General features: G+C 30.9%; 1 protein-coding gene across 8 annotated transcripts in view; it reads right to left on the bottom strand.

Annotated features, from left to right (window-relative positions):
• Positions 1-19,967, bottom strand: part of LOC134725733 (collagen alpha-1(XIII) chain-like) — a 70,310-nt gene that overhangs the window by 15,894 nt on the left and 34,449 nt on the right. For 5 of the 8 annotated variants that reach the window (XM_063589772.1, XM_063589778.1, XM_063589777.1 and 2 more), the window contains 13 exons: positions 18,068-18,193; positions 16,907-16,933; positions 14,516-14,542; positions 11,198-11,269; positions 10,537-10,653; positions 10,052-10,114; positions 9,549-9,638; positions 3,461-3,514; positions 2,228-2,260; positions 1,844-1,879; positions 1,524-1,559; positions 860-904; positions 169-231 (listed from right to left, as the gene is read on the bottom strand). In XM_063589772.1, coding sequence (XP_063445842.1) covers positions 169-231; positions 860-904; positions 1,524-1,559; positions 1,844-1,879; positions 2,228-2,260; positions 3,461-3,514; positions 9,549-9,638; positions 10,052-10,114; positions 10,537-10,653; positions 11,198-11,269; positions 14,516-14,542; positions 16,907-16,933; positions 18,068-18,193 — 789 coding nt within the window. Of the gene's footprint in view, positions 1-168; positions 232-859; positions 905-1,523; positions 1,560-1,843; positions 1,880-2,227; positions 2,261-3,460; positions 3,515-9,548; positions 9,639-10,051; positions 10,115-10,536; positions 10,654-11,197; positions 11,270-14,515; positions 14,543-16,906; positions 16,934-18,067; positions 18,194-19,722; positions 19,795-19,967 lie in introns of all 8 variants that reach the window. The other 3 variants (XM_063589776.1, XM_063589779.1, XM_063589775.1) reach the window with 3 other exon arrangements.

Genomic DNA, 19,967 nt, shown 5'->3' with positions numbered 1-19,967 from the left:
AAAGTTATGACAATGAAGGTCTAAGTATGACAACACCTAAAACTTGCCCTTGGTCGCAGTTGAGGTACAATCACATAGAACCAGATAATTAATTTTACATAGCCTATAAACTTTAACATACAAACTTGAGATGCAGCATTTATATGAACATTCATGCTGTTGACTCACCACAGGACCATGTGATCCATCAGCGCCCGCCGGGCCAGAATCTCCTAGAGGCCCCTGCGCTCCCTACATTATACACAGCAAGCAAACAAATGAATTTAGCAACATAAAAAACAATTACTACATGCAGCTCACATTTTATAATTATTAAGACTGAAAATATTTGATTGGAGACGTAACAAACATGGATTAATTGTTATCAGAATGCAAAGCTTTTTCATTCTCTGTACGATGAATAGACAGATATATATCCATTTTTAAGATAAGACCACTTTATGTTGCAAATAAATAACTTTGATCTTCTTCATTCTAATGCAATGTTTTGGTATAGATTGATCTGATTGGATAAAATTCTATATGGAACAAGAGAAGACACCATTTTGAATTCAGGAAAAGTTTTAATAGTAGGTTTCTTCAACAATTCTTAGGTAAAATCAATATAGCTGACTATGCTGAATAGGCTTTGCTCATTGTTGAAGGACTTACGGTCACCCATATTTAATTTTAGTATCATTTGGTCGCTCTTTGGCTATCATACCACATCTTCTTTTTTTATATTTCCAATTCTTAATTCCAGATTCAGATAAGGTTGACTGTACTCAGCTAGAGTTTTCAAATGGGATAATTAAAATCTTGATTGGATATCATCATTCATCCCACCATGACCAAATCATTGAAAAGATAATTCACTTACAGGTAATCCAATTGGTCCAATGAGGCCTGTTTTGCCTTTTTCACCCTGTAATATAGATATATACATTAGAATAGATTAATTTCAATGTTTATGGATCATAGGTAACTAACTGCATTATATCTCAGTATTCTGAGGCACCATGTTTAAAAAGCAATCAGCCAACTATTGTACAAATAAAAGGTACACAAATATATTTTTGCTTTATTTGTACTTGTCCAAAATAAAGTCTCTATTACCCCCCTCCCATGTTAAGCAAGCAATAATGCAGATATTTCTTTTTCATAACAATTCATTTTAGGGTCCTCTTCCCCCTCCTTGTTCAAACTATATTGATTTCTTTAAAAAAATAGAGACAATGGTTTTAACGACTGAAGTTTCAAGATCAGGGTGTAAATTGTAGGCTAAAAACAAAATATGTTCATTGTCTGAAATATAAAATGTATTTGTACTAAAATTCTTTTTTTGTTAATGGGTGACCATTTCAGTCAGGTACCCCACTTCTCCTTGAATTTATTAACATTAATTACTTTACAAAACATAAACTGGAAATGTAAAAATTACAATTCATGATTAAACTAGTCTCCACAAGGTCACAGCTTATAGTATAGGACATTTTCTGTGGGTGTTATAATCTGGTACCTTTATACAACCTACTGTGACTTACTGTTTCACCTTTAGGTCCTGATGGTCCCCTGTCTCCCTGAAATAAAAAAAAAAGATCCAATATTAATTTTTAACTTCTCCTACAGTGAAATGGGGTTTTGTTTGTGTGAAATGTTTTTTTGGTAACAGGTAGTGAAACAATTACATTTATTACTGGTCCTTTATTCGGGACAATATAACTAAGTTTCACTGTCAATAAAAATCTTTTTCGCTACTTGATTAAAGTGACTCGTGATAAGATAAAGTTATATATATTAACTTTGAATTATTTTTTTTTAATCAATTATAAAAGTTCTTATATTAAGTTATAATTATAAATACCTTGATTCCTGGAGGTCCTCTCAATCCCATAGGTCCCTGTAGAAAGAAATTATCAGAATTAACAAAGTTGTTTAATAATTGTTCTACACATAACATCAAATTCTTAAAGACAGCCATGCATTGTTTGGAACATTTAATTGGAGTGGCATTCAACAATTATTGTATTTCTTGTAGTACAGGAGAAACTGCTTAAAAGTTGTTTCAGATAAGGTTCAAATTTCCCATAATGAATTTTTCTTGACTCTGCTTTTTTTTTTACTATTTCTTGTTTTGTTTTGTGGGTAATGTTTCTTTTTAATGTTGTTTTATGTAGATAATGTACCAAGAACTAAATAAAAATACAGTTCAAAGGTTAAAGATTGAAACAAAATAGAAATTACTTACCATTGGCCCTGGGGGACCTGGTGGTCCATGTAACTGAAAGAAACGAAGAAAATTATGTTTATGATATTTAAAAAAATAAATAAACATAAATTAATTAACGAAAATGTTAAGTAAAAAACTTTCTTAATTAACATTATATTCTGGATGCTTTTTATAGTACTACAGCATCTTTAGAGACATATTTTATAGAGACAGACATATTTTATTAAGCTGATTATGACGCAAATCATTATAAATAATCAATTCACTAGTCTATGGGGAAGGGGAGACAACTCTATTCCAATGCAACAAGGTTTAGTTATTTGTCTCAAAACATTGTTTACAGTTTTCACTCTGAATATCCTGAACTGTATTTTTTCATCAAACTACCTTCCTCTCTGTGTCAATGACATTACTTCAAAAATGTGAATGCAGTATTTTGTGAAATGCTGAAACATTTCATTAAAATTTCATTACATGATTTACATCATGAGAACAAAATAAAGATACTGAAATAAATTATATAAGAGAAGACAATGATGAGAAAGACATTCTTTCTTTTAAAAACTGTTGTTACAGAGATGTGTTTCGCCTTTTTGTAATTTTGATTATGCAAATGTTGAAATTAAAATAGCAAGACTTTAACATTTTACATAAGTTTTGCAAATATTCAAAGTAAATGAACAATGAATGAGGTACATGGCTAAACAATCTCCATGGAAATGAGATATACCAATGCTTATATAACTGCATACCAAACACCATTGACCAGCTACTACTAGTGGATCCACATAAACTGACCTAATCACAAAGTAATACATGTAAAATAAGCAAAAGTTTCATAGACCACTACTGAGGGGGAAGGGCAAAATAATCTCCATGGAAATGAGATATGCCAATGTTTATACAACTGCATACCAAATATGATTAACCTACCACTTGCGGTTAACAATAAACTAGACCTAATCACAAACAAATTCAATGTTAATGCTGGCGCTGACAATGTCAGAAACAGCATACCTATGTTTCTCTTTTAGACCCTTGTCAAAGTGAGCTTAAAACTGTTCATCTAGCAGCTGACTTCAGAGCACAAGATTGAGAGCACTTCAAATATCACATACATTTGAAATAAATTGCAAAAAGATCAGCTAGCTTATTTTTAAAACAACAATTCCTGCATTTTGCATTTGGAGAGCATTTTTTTTAGATAAAACACAATATTTTGTTTGTCAATTGTAAAAAGACAAATCTTACCATTAAACTTTTCCCGTCATCCCCTAATGTTCCTCCAGATATGCCAGGTTCACCCTATAAATAAAAGGAAAACTTTTAGTCTATATATAAACAGTCCAATAATTTGTTTGTTTAATTTTATTTCAGTGACTAACGTAAGGGTACCCAAATTGCACCGAGTACCCAAATTGCACCTATTTAGAAAAAAATAGCAATAAAAGTCTTACAAGATTTCCTAGAGACTTAAACAAGTTGTATTATTATGATTTGATACTATGCCCGTCTTTCAACATAGGAAAACATATTTAGTTATACACAAAACGTTCACAATATTTATAAACAGATGGACTGTTTACTGAAAAAAACAAAATGTATGAAAACGTCACCATGCAACGTCATCAAAACGTCATCTTTTTAAAATTGGCAAATACAATATATTATAAGTATCCATTTCGTAAAATATGAATAGTAAGCATGGACAAATATCCAATTGTTCAAAATATTTGAAGAAATTAAACAAAAGCTCGGTTATTAGACTTTTGATGATGTAAATTTAAGCATGGATGCAATTTGGGTACTCCTCATTACAGAATCATGGATAGTTTGGGGGTTGATTCAAACCCATTTTTTAATGACTCAATATGGACTAAAAATTAAATTGGTGTACCTATATGACAAAGAAGGATAGGGCTACAAAATAAACACAGTATGGACATTTACTTCCTGATCATAAAAAAACGTAGGTGAAAAAACTGTCAAAATAGGTGCAATTTGGGTACCGTCACGTTATATTATCAAAGGGTACAAATTCTGAAAATAAAAAATTCGGGATTATCTTTAGTGAGAAGTATTGAAATGTTAATATTACATTGTAAAGTGGCTTATGTCTATTTTCAGAATTTGCTAACGCTTCAACAGCGAAGCCATACTAATTAATTCATTATAGCAAGCATTTTTCATATTGATTAATGATATTTTGTACAAGCATTCATGCTTCATGCAACTGTTATTTCAGTTCCTCTTATATTTCTAAACAGTTCAACCTGTATGTAAATGTTACCCTCTGGACCAGAAAAATCTGACCATATTCATTTGATAACCTTTAAACTGACTTCCAAATACATAGTTACTACTACAGTGTGACAAGAAGATTATGACTTGACAAAGACTGGGTTTTAACTTAAAAGAGATGAAATCTATAGCAAGTAAGACTGTAATGTTAGTTTTAGCTTCATTAATCTTATAAGTTCCTAATTTATATCCAAACATGCACGCACTCTTTGCATTCTCAAACTTTGTGTCTGTGATTGAACATAAATATCAACACATGTCTAATGACACTTTAAATTACCTTGTAAAATGATGTTGATAACATGAAAAAGGATATCAAGATTTGCCCATAAGTGGATAATTAATTTTAGTAGTAAATCATCGTCATTAAAATCTTCACTCTCAATATAATTATCATAAAATGAAAATATTTCAACCCAAAAACTATACAGTTTGAAAATTTAACTATTTGGAAAATGTTGTATCCCTTTGGTTACAGAGGAATAATTTATATTCATAAATTCATTGTAGTCATCAGACAAAATCAATTACAAAATTTTAAAAATATCTGCAGGCTAGACTAAAAGAAAATTTAACAAATGTCAATAAATGATTTGATTCACTTGATTGCAATAATTCAAATTTGCCTTTGAACCAGTTAGACAATAGCTGTTGTCACTATATATTGCTATCTCTGTGTCCCTTTTTTAAAAGATCCTAATAGACTCACATGATTCTAAGCTTTTCTTGTCCTCTTTATAAAGCGAACATGCAAAACAGTGTAATCAGCCGGCATTGTCTTGTTCTGTATCTAAAGGTAACATTCATCATGCACAACGCTCTGGTCTGTATCAACTGGCAACATGCAAACAAACAGTCATAAAATTCTTAAATTATATAGATAGGTCTTTGTTAGAATGAAATAAGATAATGAGATGGATCAATTAATTAATAAAACAGTGTACACAACAACTGTTAAAGACAAATTATGTGGATAATACAAATAGAATAGATATGCAGTGTATTTACTACAAACTCTTAACCAGAATTATCTCCCTTACAGTACTGGCTTCAAGACTTTGATGTAGTTATCTACCTTCCATCACACACTGCTAAACTTTACACTAATAATTTAAATAACATTACTCAGTATAAATGTGGTACACAACTGAATACACGATACATTCATTTAAATACCAAATAAGTAAATCAAGAACTAAATGTCCAAGTATGACCATATGATGCTCTTAAGGTAGATCACCAGTATATATTTTTTGAGACAGAATTTTTTTATAATTTGCCAAAATGAAGATTTTACTATGCTCTTTTCAAAAAATTAATAAAAAGTATGGGTCACCGTGCTATTTTTCAAGCTATGAGTCGTTGAAAATTGCCAAAATTTGGTTAGTTTGTTCATGAAAAAACACATTAGTGTGCATAAAAAAATTCTATGAGATAGAATTTTGAAATAAATTGTGAGAAGAAAGGTTTCATAATATGTTTTAATAAAATAAAAAGAAAACATGGTGTCACCGAACTTGTTTTCTTGCTACAAGTAAAAATAAAAAAATTCCCTATTAGCCCAGTATAAATTTTGTACTTAAAGAGTTATCTCCCCTTAAATGGCTCATTTGAAAAAAATGATTTTTAAACCAAAGAAAATGATGTTTGTTAAAATATTTTGTGTAATACAATTAATTAACAAGTTTTCTTTAAATTGAAAAAACTTCTAACAATTGAATTGCAAATCTGTCTCCTAATTTGCAGATTTAGGCAAATAACTAGATGTGATTGTACAATCCAAGATGGTGGTATACCATCAATCTACCTTAAGTGTTTGACATGTAGTACTGAAAATTAAAAATGACTTTTACCTTCAAATTAATTACCAAATAAGAAAATAATTTCCATTTCAAATAATGCAGCCAAAACAAGACCATTTTACAACCACTATAGCTAAAAAATGACTATTCTAATTTGAAACATCCCACATTGCTACACAAGATTTCATTGTGGTAACATCTTCTTTGATCCATCTATACAAAAAGTGGAGATGTATGATGGACAAGGAGTGCATATATTGGTTTCATGCCAAATACTAACATCAGTGAATTATTTGATTAATAAATTTGGATGTCTGTATCAAAATTGGGGGCAAAATATTATAAAAGTAATTGAGCAGTTCATTTAAGGCTTTTGAAACAAGACAAAAGAAGAACTGAAGGTAACCCAGTTAACAGTTCATATAATATAACTCTCCTGTTGAAATATTTGATAAAGCGTACAATAGTACATATATTACATTTGTCCCAGCATTATCTCCCTTGTAGGACAGAGCCATAGGTTACAATATAAGGGCACAGTCAGTTTATGAAGATAGTATGGCATGTAAAACTAGGATAATGGCAAATCCAGACAGGTTGTTGTGTACAGCTAATATTTTTTTGTTATTATTGGACACTTTATGCACTCTGCATTCTATCAAAGATAAACTACTTTCTTAAGCATAAAATTGAAAGGCAAGGGAGATAAGTATGAATTGCATAAAGAAAAACAACTGAAACCTTTACTTTTGGCCTAAAAAATACTTCCTGATAAATTTTTTTCATTCTAGTAAGTTTTTGATATAAAAATCAACTTTCTAAAGTCTGTACCAAGAAAAGGTTACTATTGTTGCCTACCAGAAAATTAATTGTATTTTGATATTTAAACTACAACCAGAATTATCTCCCTTGCAGTAAAATCTACAAATCTTACTAATACCCATCTCTGGGATAAATTATTACAATTAAAGTAGAGTTCTTATTGTTTTAATTATTGTTTACCGGTAATAATAATGTAATGATGGTAAATCTTTACCTCCTATTCAGACTGGCCTCATTGTAATTTCTCATTTTTTATTGTATTGAAGCTATCATTTCATATCATGCTGCATGTTACACAGTTTAAATGCAAAACAAAGTTGGACTCCATGCCATGCACATTATAAATCATCTATTTATCATTAAATCTTTAACATACTGTTACTCAAACTTATCAACCACAAACAACCATCAGAACAAAAACTAACATTTGTTTTACTTTGATTTCAATGTTTTTGCTATTTTAATAAGTATTTTAAAGATTTTGTACTTTTGTATCCCTCAAACAGCATGCACTATCATGTTATCCAATTAAAATGTCTATGGTATTACTATAATAAATATCATATTAATTATTGTCTCTTTGAAAAAAACTAAACTCATTTTATAGTCTCATCTATTTTGTCAGAATGCTTTAAATTAATTGATATAGGGGGAAACACTATTAAATAAGATAATAAACTGTCTTATACTTTTGACGAAATTTTATTTGGCCATGATTATTTTTTTCATTTTGTATTGCAGTAGCAGACAGGTATGTTGAAGACTTACATCAATACAATCTCCGAGTGAATACAATATCACAATATACAGCAAACATTTTCATTTCTTGTTTACAAATAATTTTGTTGTGTATAACTGCACTTAGTTCAATATTCGTTGAGTTTAACACAGTTTTAATTGATTTAACTGATTAACTGATTGTGTTCGTGAACTGCAAACATCTACCTTATAGTGGGTTATTTTTGCGGGGTGTAAATTTTCGCTTATGTTCGCGGAAAGAACAAAATCTCCAAAAGAAATTTAAAAGTGTACATGCAAAGGTGTTGAATAAGTTTTGAATCCGCCAAAATAATAACCATAAAATTTTTCCTGTATCTTATTCAATGAAAATCGCCAAATTTTACACCCACGAAAATAACCAGCTATACGGTATTTAGTCTTGCATGCATCATTTTTTTTATAAGTTATCAGTACTTGTTAGCACTCAAACCACATCTTCTTGTATCTATTTAGTGTCTTTTTAATGTTGGGATGTACAAATACCATTTCACGTCAACTCTGTGTTTTTGTTACCTGTTTTTTTATTTGCACCCATCTAATGAGTTAAGCATTTTCAACTGATTTTTATGGTTTGTTTTTATGTTGTACTGTTAAACCACTGTCCCAGGTTTGGGGAAGTGTTTGCTTCTTCATACTAGTTTAGTCTCACAACATTCTGTGTGTGTCAGTCCAAAGTCAAGAATCTCTAAATCTGTGATTGTCTTTTTCATTTTTTGTACACATATTATGCCATTAGTATTTTTTCAATTGATTTGTTTTACATTTGGTAATTTGGGGCCTTTTATTGCGAACTCTGTGGTATTGGCTTTATTCCTCGTTGAAGGCTGTATGGTGACCTATATTTCTGTGTTATTTGGTCTATTGTTAAAAGTTGTCTCATTGGTAATCATACCACTTCTTCATTTTATCTATAATAAAAAAAATAAAAATAAAAAAAGGTTGTACTATTGATTCAATATCAAAGGTTATAAACATCCATATTATTTTAATTCTATTGATTTATATGTGACACTTAAGTCTTTAAGTGAATTACTACTGACTTTAAACATAGTACTTACTGCAGGTCCAAGTAATCCTGGTGTCCCAATTAGACCATCTAAACCTAGTGGTCCAACTATTCCTTAATTACTATTGATAATTTACATATTACTTACTGGAGGTCCAGGTAATCCTGGTGGCCCAATTAGACCATCTAAGCCTGGTGGTCCAGCTGGTCTTTATTAACTATTGATAATTTACATATAACTTACTGGAGGTCCAGGTAATCCTGTTGGCCCAATTAGACCATCTAAACCTGGTGGTCCTACTGGTCCTAAATCACTATTGATAATTTACATATAACTTACTGGAGGTCCAGGTAATCCTGTTGGCCCAATTAGACCATCTAAACCTGGTGGTCCTACCGGTCCTAAATCACTATTGATAATTTACATATAACTTACTGGAGGTCCAGGTAATCCTGTTGGCCCAATTAGACCATCTAAACCTGGTGGTCCTACCGGACCTAAATCACTATTGATAATTTACATATAACTTACTGGAGGTCCAGGTAATCCTGTTGGCCCAATTAGACCATCTAAACCTGGTGGTCCTACCGGACCTAAATCACTATTGATAATTTACATATAACTTACTGGAGGTCCAGGTAATCCTGGTGGCCCAATTAGACCATCTAAACCTGGTGGTCCTACTGGTCCTAAATCACCTTTTTTACCTATCAGTCCCTACAAAATAAGACGTACTGTTTAGCTATGTGGTTTTTATAAAGATGGACGAACCTGTTTAAACCTAATAAATACAGATATTCATATGCTTTAAAAAAGTCAGCATTTTTGTCAGTGGTTGTCTCATGTCATATGGTTTGGTTTTTTGGTATTAGGGTATCTTTGTGCTGATGAATGGTCTTTTATGGTTTCTGTAATGTTTTCATCAGGATTTTTTTCATGTAATTTAGACCTTGACATAATGTATAGAGTCTTCTCTATTATAGAGATCTATATTGACTTATGGATGTCTATTGATTATTTTGACTTCTGGTTGCTGTCTAAATGACATGAACCCCATATACAAGGTGTATCTAATACTTGGTGCCTACTTATGTACCATACCATAGGTACAAACCAGCTAGTGGACTTACAGATAAACCTCTAGGTCCTGGCTTGCCTATACTTCCTGATACCCCAGGTGTTCCTCTGTCTCCCTGGAACAAAAATATACCAATACAAATATCAATAAATGAATGAATATTTATAATATCATATAGATTTAATAATAAACGAAAAGAAGAAAAAAATGTATTTGATTAAAAGACATCTAGATCATATCTATTGGTATGAGTACTTTCTATCAAAATTACTGGATAGAAATTCCTGACTAGAAGCTCTGAGACTGGAAATTTATGTATAAAAGGGATTTGTTTACCTCCCATTAATCTGACCTTTAGAACTCTTAAATTCATTGTTTATATCCAGCACTCACCAAGTAAAAAGAAAGAAACAAAAGTTAACCTCCCATGCACAATAATGAAAAGAACTGATGCAAAAGTTAAGACTTCAGCCGATCGATATATTGCACTGATGTGATAATTATTTGTTTCTTTCCTTTGTTGAATGTTAATGTTACCTGTCCTCCTTTAGGTCCTGGTTTTCCCATGTCTCCTTTGTCTCCTTGTTCTCCCACCTGTCCAGGTAAACCATTAGCTCCTGGTCTACCTGTCTTCCCTCGCCTACCTCGTTTACCCTGTATAATTAAAAAATAATCAAAAATGAAAAAAAAATAAATCTAAATTATCCATTGTTTTTGAATAAAAACATTAAAAAAAAGGATTTTTTTTTGTCATATATTTTGCTGTTATAAGGCAATCAGTGATGGAGGTTTGTCAAATGAACCAACAATATTGTCATTCCATCAATAAATTCGGAATCTTTCAGACTAAAATTAATTAACCTTTTTCTATTCCTTCAAAAGATTTTTTTTTTCCAAAGTAAGCTTTGCCAGTACTCTGTATATAAGGTTATTTGATAGATAGGGTTGTAAAAGTGTTGACCATACACACATTTTTAGAATGAAGCACTTCCGTGCTTCATATAAAATGTACTTCGGTCAACACTTTTACACCTCAATTAAGTTACAAAAAGAAGCATTCAATTCTTAAATAATGTCTTCAAAAATAATTCCAGAAAAATAAAATTAATAGGGGTTTATTAATTTTCAAAGTGTATATTGTCTTATTAAGGCATAGATTTAAGCATACAAACATATACATGAAATACAGATATATTACCTTTTTACCTCTGCTGCCTTTTTGACCCTTTTCTCCTTGAGATCCATGGTTTCCAGGTAAACCAATCTCCCCCTACAGAATCAAAATAGAGTGTAGTTAATATAAAAAATATCTAGTTACTATCCATTGTACTTTTATGTTTTATATTCCCCCCCCCCCCCCTGTGAATACCATATTTAGCCTTGTATGGTATGTAGTGTATAACACGCAACACCTTTTCAATTCTCCCAAACCCCTTTACCAACTCCTTTTTGGGGGTAAACAAATTTGTTCTATACACACCCAAACTACATTCACAGTAGAGATATTTAAATAATTTTATCCAACCTTGATGATGCAAAAGTTTTATAAATGATAATTATTTTAGAGTATTTGGTTGTTTGATGTATGCACTTTTGGTTTTAATGCTATCAAATGTTTTACATGGATTTCTGTTATTTATACAAGCTTTTGGTCATCTGACTACGGTTATTGGAGGAACATGTGTTATGGGCAGTGCAGCATTTGTACTTTTGTATGCTTAAGTCCCGAAGACTATAAAAATACACTAATAAAGCCTTGAAAGTGTGATATAATGCAGAAGAAAAAAATATTACCACATTTATGGACAATCTAGCTAAGATGATGAGGCTTGAAAAAAATAATACCAGCCCCTCAAAATAACCTTATCTATAGTGAAATGTTCAATAAATAATCAAGGTTTCTGAGAAACATATCTCAAATTTAAGAACATAAAACATAATGTATGTAAACAAATATAATTACCATGACAATCAAAAAACTTTCTCTTACTTATTTCATAAATGTAAGATTTTAATAAAAATCATCATGATTACAGAAATATAACCATATGCTATAAAAAAAACTTATATCAGATAACTCTGAACATATAGAAGAAATAAACAGTCTTGGCTCTACTCCTGAATATAATATAATGAAATCCTATTTAACAATGTAGTTTTCATATGCATGCTTGTTGTACCTGAAATTATAAAACATAAATCTCATAATTACCACTAAAATAGTTAAAATTATAAAAAAACAAAAAATATATGTTTATATACATTGTAGTCCTGACAAAAATTTCAAAATGACACTATTGTACAGACTTGCAACTTCCATGTGATAAAAATATGGATAATAATAATAATATAGTATTTTAAAGCTATATAAAATATCTGCTCTGTAAGTTATAAATTATATTAATTTAGTGAATATACACAATGAAACCTCTGAAACTTGTAAAATTATGCAGTTGTTACTTAATTTCTTAGAATCTTTATAAATATTTAAAAAAAAACAGGCTCAGTTGTTTTATAAGCAATGCAAAGTATTAGAAACACAAGTATTAAATATTGCAGAGGTTTCATAAGGCAAAATTAATTTTCTTGATTATATATGAATCATGACTGCAGCAAGTTATCTGATCAACACAGTAAATGAGTATCCTTGGCCCACGATTACAAATGTTATCTGATCATCTGTTCCTATCAGGATCACATAGATGAGGTATCACAGTTGTTGGTTCCTTTAAAAACGTCCCTGTTCTCACCTCCAATCAACTGAACTCATTCTTTGAGGGGAGATAACAATGATTATTTTACTTCTTTTTTTTCAACTTCTCAATCTTCAACCCATTTCATAAAAGTATGTTTCCTTTTCTCAATGTTAAATCATTTTCTGTATTTTTTTAAGATCATGACTGGAGTAATCAAATACAGTTCACAAAGATGCTTTTCATTTTTTTACTGCAGTCATGCAAGATGTATGTTATATAGTATCATATTTTACTGCAGTCAGCAACATTAAAAAGATATAAGATTTTAGTCATGACTGCAGCAATGCCACCACCACCACCACAACTGAATACCCTCGGTCCACGACAAGTACTCTTTGATCGTCTCCTTCTGCCTGAAATATCGTCTTCATCTTCTTCTGTTTCACCCTTAACCTCAGGGGCTGTAGTTGTTATAGCTCCCTTATACCTTGATAACACTTCTATTCTACATCGTCTAGATTGCTTCAAGGGGAGATAATATAACTTCACTACTATTTATTTTCAATTAAGTATGAAGCAGAAATAATGTAACTAAAACATTTGACGCCTGGTAGCATCCATGAGGGGTGTGGAAATACATCTATCAAATCCCTGCTCTCTTTAACATCCTCCTTCTCACAGGATAAACACACTGCTGCAGTCATGGTTTGTTAGAGTATCATTGCTGCAGTCAGTCAAATATACAAAGCAATGATACATCCACAAACTGACTGCAGCAATGATAAACTATTTCAAGTGATACAATTGCAGACAGTCCATAAAAGGCATTAAATTTTTAGCAAAGTAGCCATAGAAAAATTCCAATCTGAATCCTTGATAATTATTTTGACGGTATCACTTGAAATAATTTTGCAATTAAATAACTTAAAGCTAGTATATCAATATAGTTCCACAATTTTTTGTTCATTTTAATTCCATTTCAGGCTCACCCTTGGCCCTTTTGGACCCTGAGGACCCTGAATAAAACCAGCTGGAAAACCATTATTCATTCCAGAATTTTGTGGGGCTGTACTTGCTTTACCACCTAACAGAGTACCACCATGGCCTCTAGGGCCTCTTCTACCCTATAACATATATCTAGTGTGATGGTCAATTTTATAATGCAACAACAATGTTTTAAATTGAAAAGATGATCTTTTGCAAAAAGAGATTTCTCTGATGTTTTGTTCTGTAAAAATAAGCAAACATTCTCCTAATTTTTAGCAACCAGTTAATATATTTATATAAGCTAACATGAATAGTATGAGCATTTTAATTAACAGGAAAATAATCGTTATAATGTCATGTATGTTACTGTTTTATTCAAGTACAAAAAAGAGAACAAGGATTCAACAATTACTGTGGATTCATTATTATTTGTTGGATACCAATTTTCTAGGATTTCTTTGATATAGGTGAACAACGAAATCAAATTAAATGTTCAACGAATGATAAATATTCTAAAGGCTTGTATAAAGACTGCAGCAAAACTATGAAATTAAATGTCCACGAATACCATCCACGAAAACTGGTGCCCACAAAAAATAAAAGAATCCACAGTAACAGCCTGTTTCATTAAAGCAGTGATCAAATGAAAAACAATAGAAAATAGTCTTCCTTGTGTGAAATAACAACAGCAGTACACGATGGTATCATTTAGGTTTCAAACAAAATCATAAAGGTTGGTTATGAGGTGTGATTGAAATCCAATATAATCCTTTAACATCAAAGACATATTATATGATCTAAGGAACTCTCTATAAACTGATACATAAACTTACTTTTCGACCTGGTAGACCATCTTTTCCCTGGAAGTTATCATAACATATCGTATTTAAAACTACATTTTATAAGGTACAACAATTATAGAGGAATATAATCAGGTTAATATAAGAAAAAAGTAAAATATTATAGATTTTATGAATATATACAGAGATGTCAAGTCAAGCAGTCTTGTCTTGTCTTGATAAAATACATTTATGATTGAAAAACATAAAGCTCATGAAAACCTAACATAAATGGTGTTATTAAGGGCATACGATACAGTTTTGATCCTGTATTTACAAGTTCGTGAAAATTTGCATATAGGCTATTTTTTACCTGATTAAATCAAATATGTAATAAAAAATATACCTTCATGTGCTACTTTTTGAGTTAAATGAAGTCGAAATTTTGTATATTTGCTCAAAATTCAGATTTGTGGCCGTAATTTCTTTTTCGAAAGAAAGACATAACTTTTGTGTTATAAAAGATAAACACAAATTGTTTTTTGTTAAATAAAATTGGTAATTTCTGTATTTTGTAAGTATCCTAAAAAATTATGCATTTTTTATTTAGAAATAACTCATATTTATCAATTGTTCATGAATTGAGGAAAATACGTCATTTTTTTGCTGCATGTTTATCAAAATTAAAAAAATCCTCTATTTAAAGTTTTATAAAATTTGGGTCACATAATTTCCCTGCAAAATGAAACAAATTGCTGTTTTGAAAAATAGGGGTCCATGAACTCATTTTCAAATTAAATCAGTTTGAATGATAAAAATCAGTTGAAAAATGCATCTTCATAGGTTGATCCAGGGAGGTCCTGGCCCCCCCTTAGGTCAGTCAGCGGGCCCCTCCTTAGGAAAAGTTCTGTATCCGCCACTGATCTTTTCCCGATATGTCACAGTTTGATGTCGCGAACATAACATTTTACGTTAGCAACATCATTACCTTCCCTGTAACTGGATTGTATGCCCTTAACACTGAAAATTAAAAGACATCTCAAAAGAGACAAAAATCTGTGTAATTTCATAGAAGTGCTTAAAAAATGCCATAATCATTGATATTTCACTATTAACTACTTTTAAAAGTACTAATCTTTGGCTGAAAATAATACATGTATTCTCCTTACTTATATACAGGTTTGATATTTAAATATTTTTAAAACTCTTTAAACATAAATTCATGGTTCTTCAAAGTATATGATCAAACTACACAACTAAACAAATCTTTTTAATCTGTTAACTTATGAATACATTGTAGTAGTAAACAGTGAAATCCTAGTACAATTGCCATTGAAAAAAATAGGCCAATTATCAATTTCTAGTATATACAATATTAGAATTATCAAGACATAATAAATAAAGGGCTGTGCTTTATAACATGATATGTCCGTTGCTCTTTTAACTTGTCTTTTATGCTTTAAATGGATTTATATGATCAACTAGAAATAGTGTGAGCCCTGTCAAATACCCCCCCTCTAAATAATAAATAATAAATAAAAATGCACAAAAAATTTGGTACTACATGTATTAAGGCTAGTTATAAACAATTTTCAAAGTTGCATAAAATTTTGTGAAAGTGTTAGTTATTGTCCCAAAATTGGAAAATCCCCCCTTTTTTAAGCATAAAAATTCATAACATGGAAATGTAAAATCTGAAATTTATAGAAATTGAAAGGGAGCTTACATTAATAGATATAAACAATTCACCAAAGTTTCATTGACATTGGTGAAAGCCTTTTTGAGTTATTGTCCGAACTGTTAAAAATCCCCCTTTTTTATGAATAAAGCCCCATAAATCCAAAACTTAAAATCTGAAATTTATGATAATTTAAAGGGAGCTTACATCAATAGATATAAACAATTCACCAAAGTTTTATGGACATTGGTGAAAGCCTTTTTGAGTTATTGTCCGAAGTGTTGAAAATCCCCCTTTTTTATGAATAAAGCCCCATAAATCCAAAACTTAAAATCTGAAATTAAAAAAAAACGAAAGGGAGCTTACATCAATAGATATAAACAATTCACCTAAGTTTCATGGAAATTGGTGAAAGTGTTTTTGAGTTATTGTATGAAGTGTGGACAACAGACGGACGGACGTACAACGGTATACCATAATACATCCCCTCTAAAAGACGGGGGTATAAAAACATACTGTTAATTTATTAAAAAATAATACAATAAATATAGCTGGCTGACATTTCATAATATCTCACATTTTCAGCAATACATGTGGCAAGGTCGATTCATAGATTGTGGCAAACACAGACAAATAATAGTCAGAAAAGTCCAAAAAACCTGACTATGCAAACTTTATAATAAATTTGTGATCAGAATATTGTTATATAAGCATTTGAAAATTAACTGAAATATCCTACACACAAGATAAATAATAAATGAACTTACAGCTGGCCCTCTTGGTCCTGGTGGTCCCTGAAATGATAAAAGACCAGAATTGTTGTATTAATTGTAATCTACAATACTTTGAACCTTCAGATTGATGATTTATGAAATGACTGTACATGAAAGTCATCAAGAGTCATTTGGATTTTAAAACAGTCTATCAAGGTCAGAAAAATGTCCAAATGAACTGTTTTACATTGTCTTAATGGGGCCTTTTATAGCTGACTATGCGGTATGGGATTTGCTCATTGTTGAAGGCCATACAGTGACCTATAGTTGTTAATGTCTTTGTCATTTTGGTCTTTTGTGGATAGTTGTCTCATTGGCAATCATACCACATCTTCTTTTTTATACTTTTTAAATTTTACAGACCCCACCTGGAGCTGGAATATCTATTTCACAGTTGACTACAGATTGTTTCCAATTGTCATAACCACAATTCAGTCCTCTTTTCCCTAAATTCACCTAAGAAATCAGACTTATCACTCGGTTTTCACTTGTAACATGATGGGTGCCACATGTAGAGCAGGATCTGTCTACCATTCAAGAGCACATGAGCTCACTCCTGATTCTTGGTTGGGTTTGTGTTGTTCAGTCTTTATTTTACTCTTTTGGTCTATTTCTTTTTATGCCATGGGGTCAGTAAGTTTATTTTCAATTTAGTGTTAGAATGTCCTTTTGGTATCTCTTGTCTCTCTTTTTTTTTAGTTATACTTATTACCGTACTAGTATACAACTAAATACTTGACTTCCTTGTTCTCCTTAAATACTGGTCTCTAAACAAGTCTTGGATATATATTTTTCATCTTGGGATACACACACACATTTAATCTTAATTCATATATTCCCATTTTACCTTTATAGAATAATAGGTAGTTGAGTTATTGATACTGACTATATCATGTGGAATATCTAGACAAGCCCATTAGGGCGAGTTAACATATTGAACATGATATAGTCAGTATCAAAAACTCAACTTCCTATTATTCTGTTTATCGGTAATTATGACGTCACACAATGTTATGACGTCACGCAATGTATTGCCTAATATTTTCAGTGATACAGCCAGTACATTGATACTCGAAAATATTAGGCAGTAAGATCAAAGGGAAAATATACGAATTACCGATAAATCTGTTTATCATGCAGTTATATTTGACTTACTGCTGGTCCTGTTGGTCCAGGTAGAGCATCAAATCCTGGCATTCCATCTATCCCTGTGTCCCCCTTTGGACCAGGAGGTCCTAATTCTCCAGGGTCTCCTTTCTTTCCAGGGTCTCCAGGCTCTCCCTAACAACAGACAAACAAACTCTTCAATAAACATCTTTATGTCATCATATCACATGTTTCAATACTCATTTTGATACAATTTTAAGCTATATGTTGATTTCAACACAAAATTCAATCATTGTTTAAATTATTGTATTTTCATTCAAAACTTTACGAAAAAATCTTATTTTTAGTATATCTTGTGATGTTTGTTGTTTTAATTGTGGCAAACAAATAGTAGCTGTATTGGAAAGTAATGTTAAAATATATAAATTAAATCAACAGTGTAAGGCTCTTACATCAAGATACAAAGATAACACGTAACATAATAATTTCCATTTTTTTTTAACCAAAATGATTATGAATTATTGTTTTTTCAAGTGTACTTCGTTATGAAGAGATTAACCAGTACAATTCCTTATTCCTGTTTCCTATAAATCTTCACTTTATATTATCATCTTGTAATTTGCTAGGATATAAATATTTCATTTTATCATCTTACATCATTTACTATAAAGTGGTAGTATTTACGTTACACATATACATCAAAACATAAACATATCATAATGCAAATTAAATGAGTTATCATCAATTAGTTATAAGTATCCAGGATTATTGACCCTTTTGAAACTGTTTCATTGATGTCGATTCTGCAGCACCCAGGTAGGTCATGGGCAGACAACTCAGGAATCAACTACCACATAAAAACATGCTTTAATGACTTTAAGGCCATAGTTATTATATTTTTAGTTTTACGAAAAATTTTGACAAAACCAATGGGTAGGAGGACGAAAAAAAACAAAAAAAAACTGCTGCTGCTGATTTTTTTTTTTAATACCAACAGTCAATATCAAATTTTTTTTTATTATTTCACCAGGAGATTTTCTACTAGTGTAACAACTATTTTTTTTTTCTTGACAAGGTTTGAATTGAAAATCAATGTGCAACAACTTACTAAATCACCAAGAGCATAAATTTAGATTCTTTCATGCAGTTATGAACTAAAATTTTATTTTTTTTGCATGAAAAACACTGGGTCGGAGGAGAACAAAAAATAAAAATCAACATTTTTAATTTTATTGTTTTTTCCTATTTGGCAAAAATTAGGGTAGGAGGGTTCGTAAAAATAAAAATAAAAAAACTACGGCCCAATGGAAAATCCTTAATATTATGAAGTTTTCTTCGGAAGATTTTTATAACATACAGTAATTTAGTGCAGTGCCTTTAAAAACACAAAAATGTACATATAACAACAATAACAACATTGTATAGTTGTTATGACTGAACATCAGGGATTATAATCCCCCAAGCAATGAAACATCAGGTTCAATCAGCAGAAAAAAACAAGTTATCCATACTGAAAATTCAGATATCAATGCAAACATTTATTATTTTTATGATAAGAGCATAACATTTTCAATAATGTTGTATAATTTTCTTGAAATCAATTATGAGTTAAGCTTTTTCTAGGTAACTTTATGTATTGGTAATTTAAATTCATAGGATACATGTTACATTTGAATTTAATCAAAGTATGGATTTTAACAAACCTTTAAGAAATCCAGTTTGAGTTCTTGTTCTGGTGTGAGTGTTATAGGAGTACCAGGAGGTCCTCTAGCACCCTGTATAAAACATGCAAAACATGCAGTCAACATACAAGGCCGACCGTGCAAGGGCTGTATAGCCAGTCAAGGTCGTTAAAAACTTCCATTTGTTGTCAACATGCACAACATCAAGCAGTAAACAAGCAATACATTTCATCACAGTATGATATAAAACTAGTCAATCCAAAGTA

The sequence above is a fragment of the Mytilus trossulus genome, chromosome 7, assembly GCF_036588685.1.
Source record: "Mytilus trossulus isolate FHL-02 chromosome 7, PNRI_Mtr1.1.1.hap1, whole genome shotgun sequence".
Taxonomy (NCBI): Eukaryota; Metazoa; Mollusca; class Bivalvia; order Mytilida; family Mytilidae; genus Mytilus; species Mytilus trossulus.
This window is presented reverse-complemented; position numbering and strand designations above follow the sequence as displayed.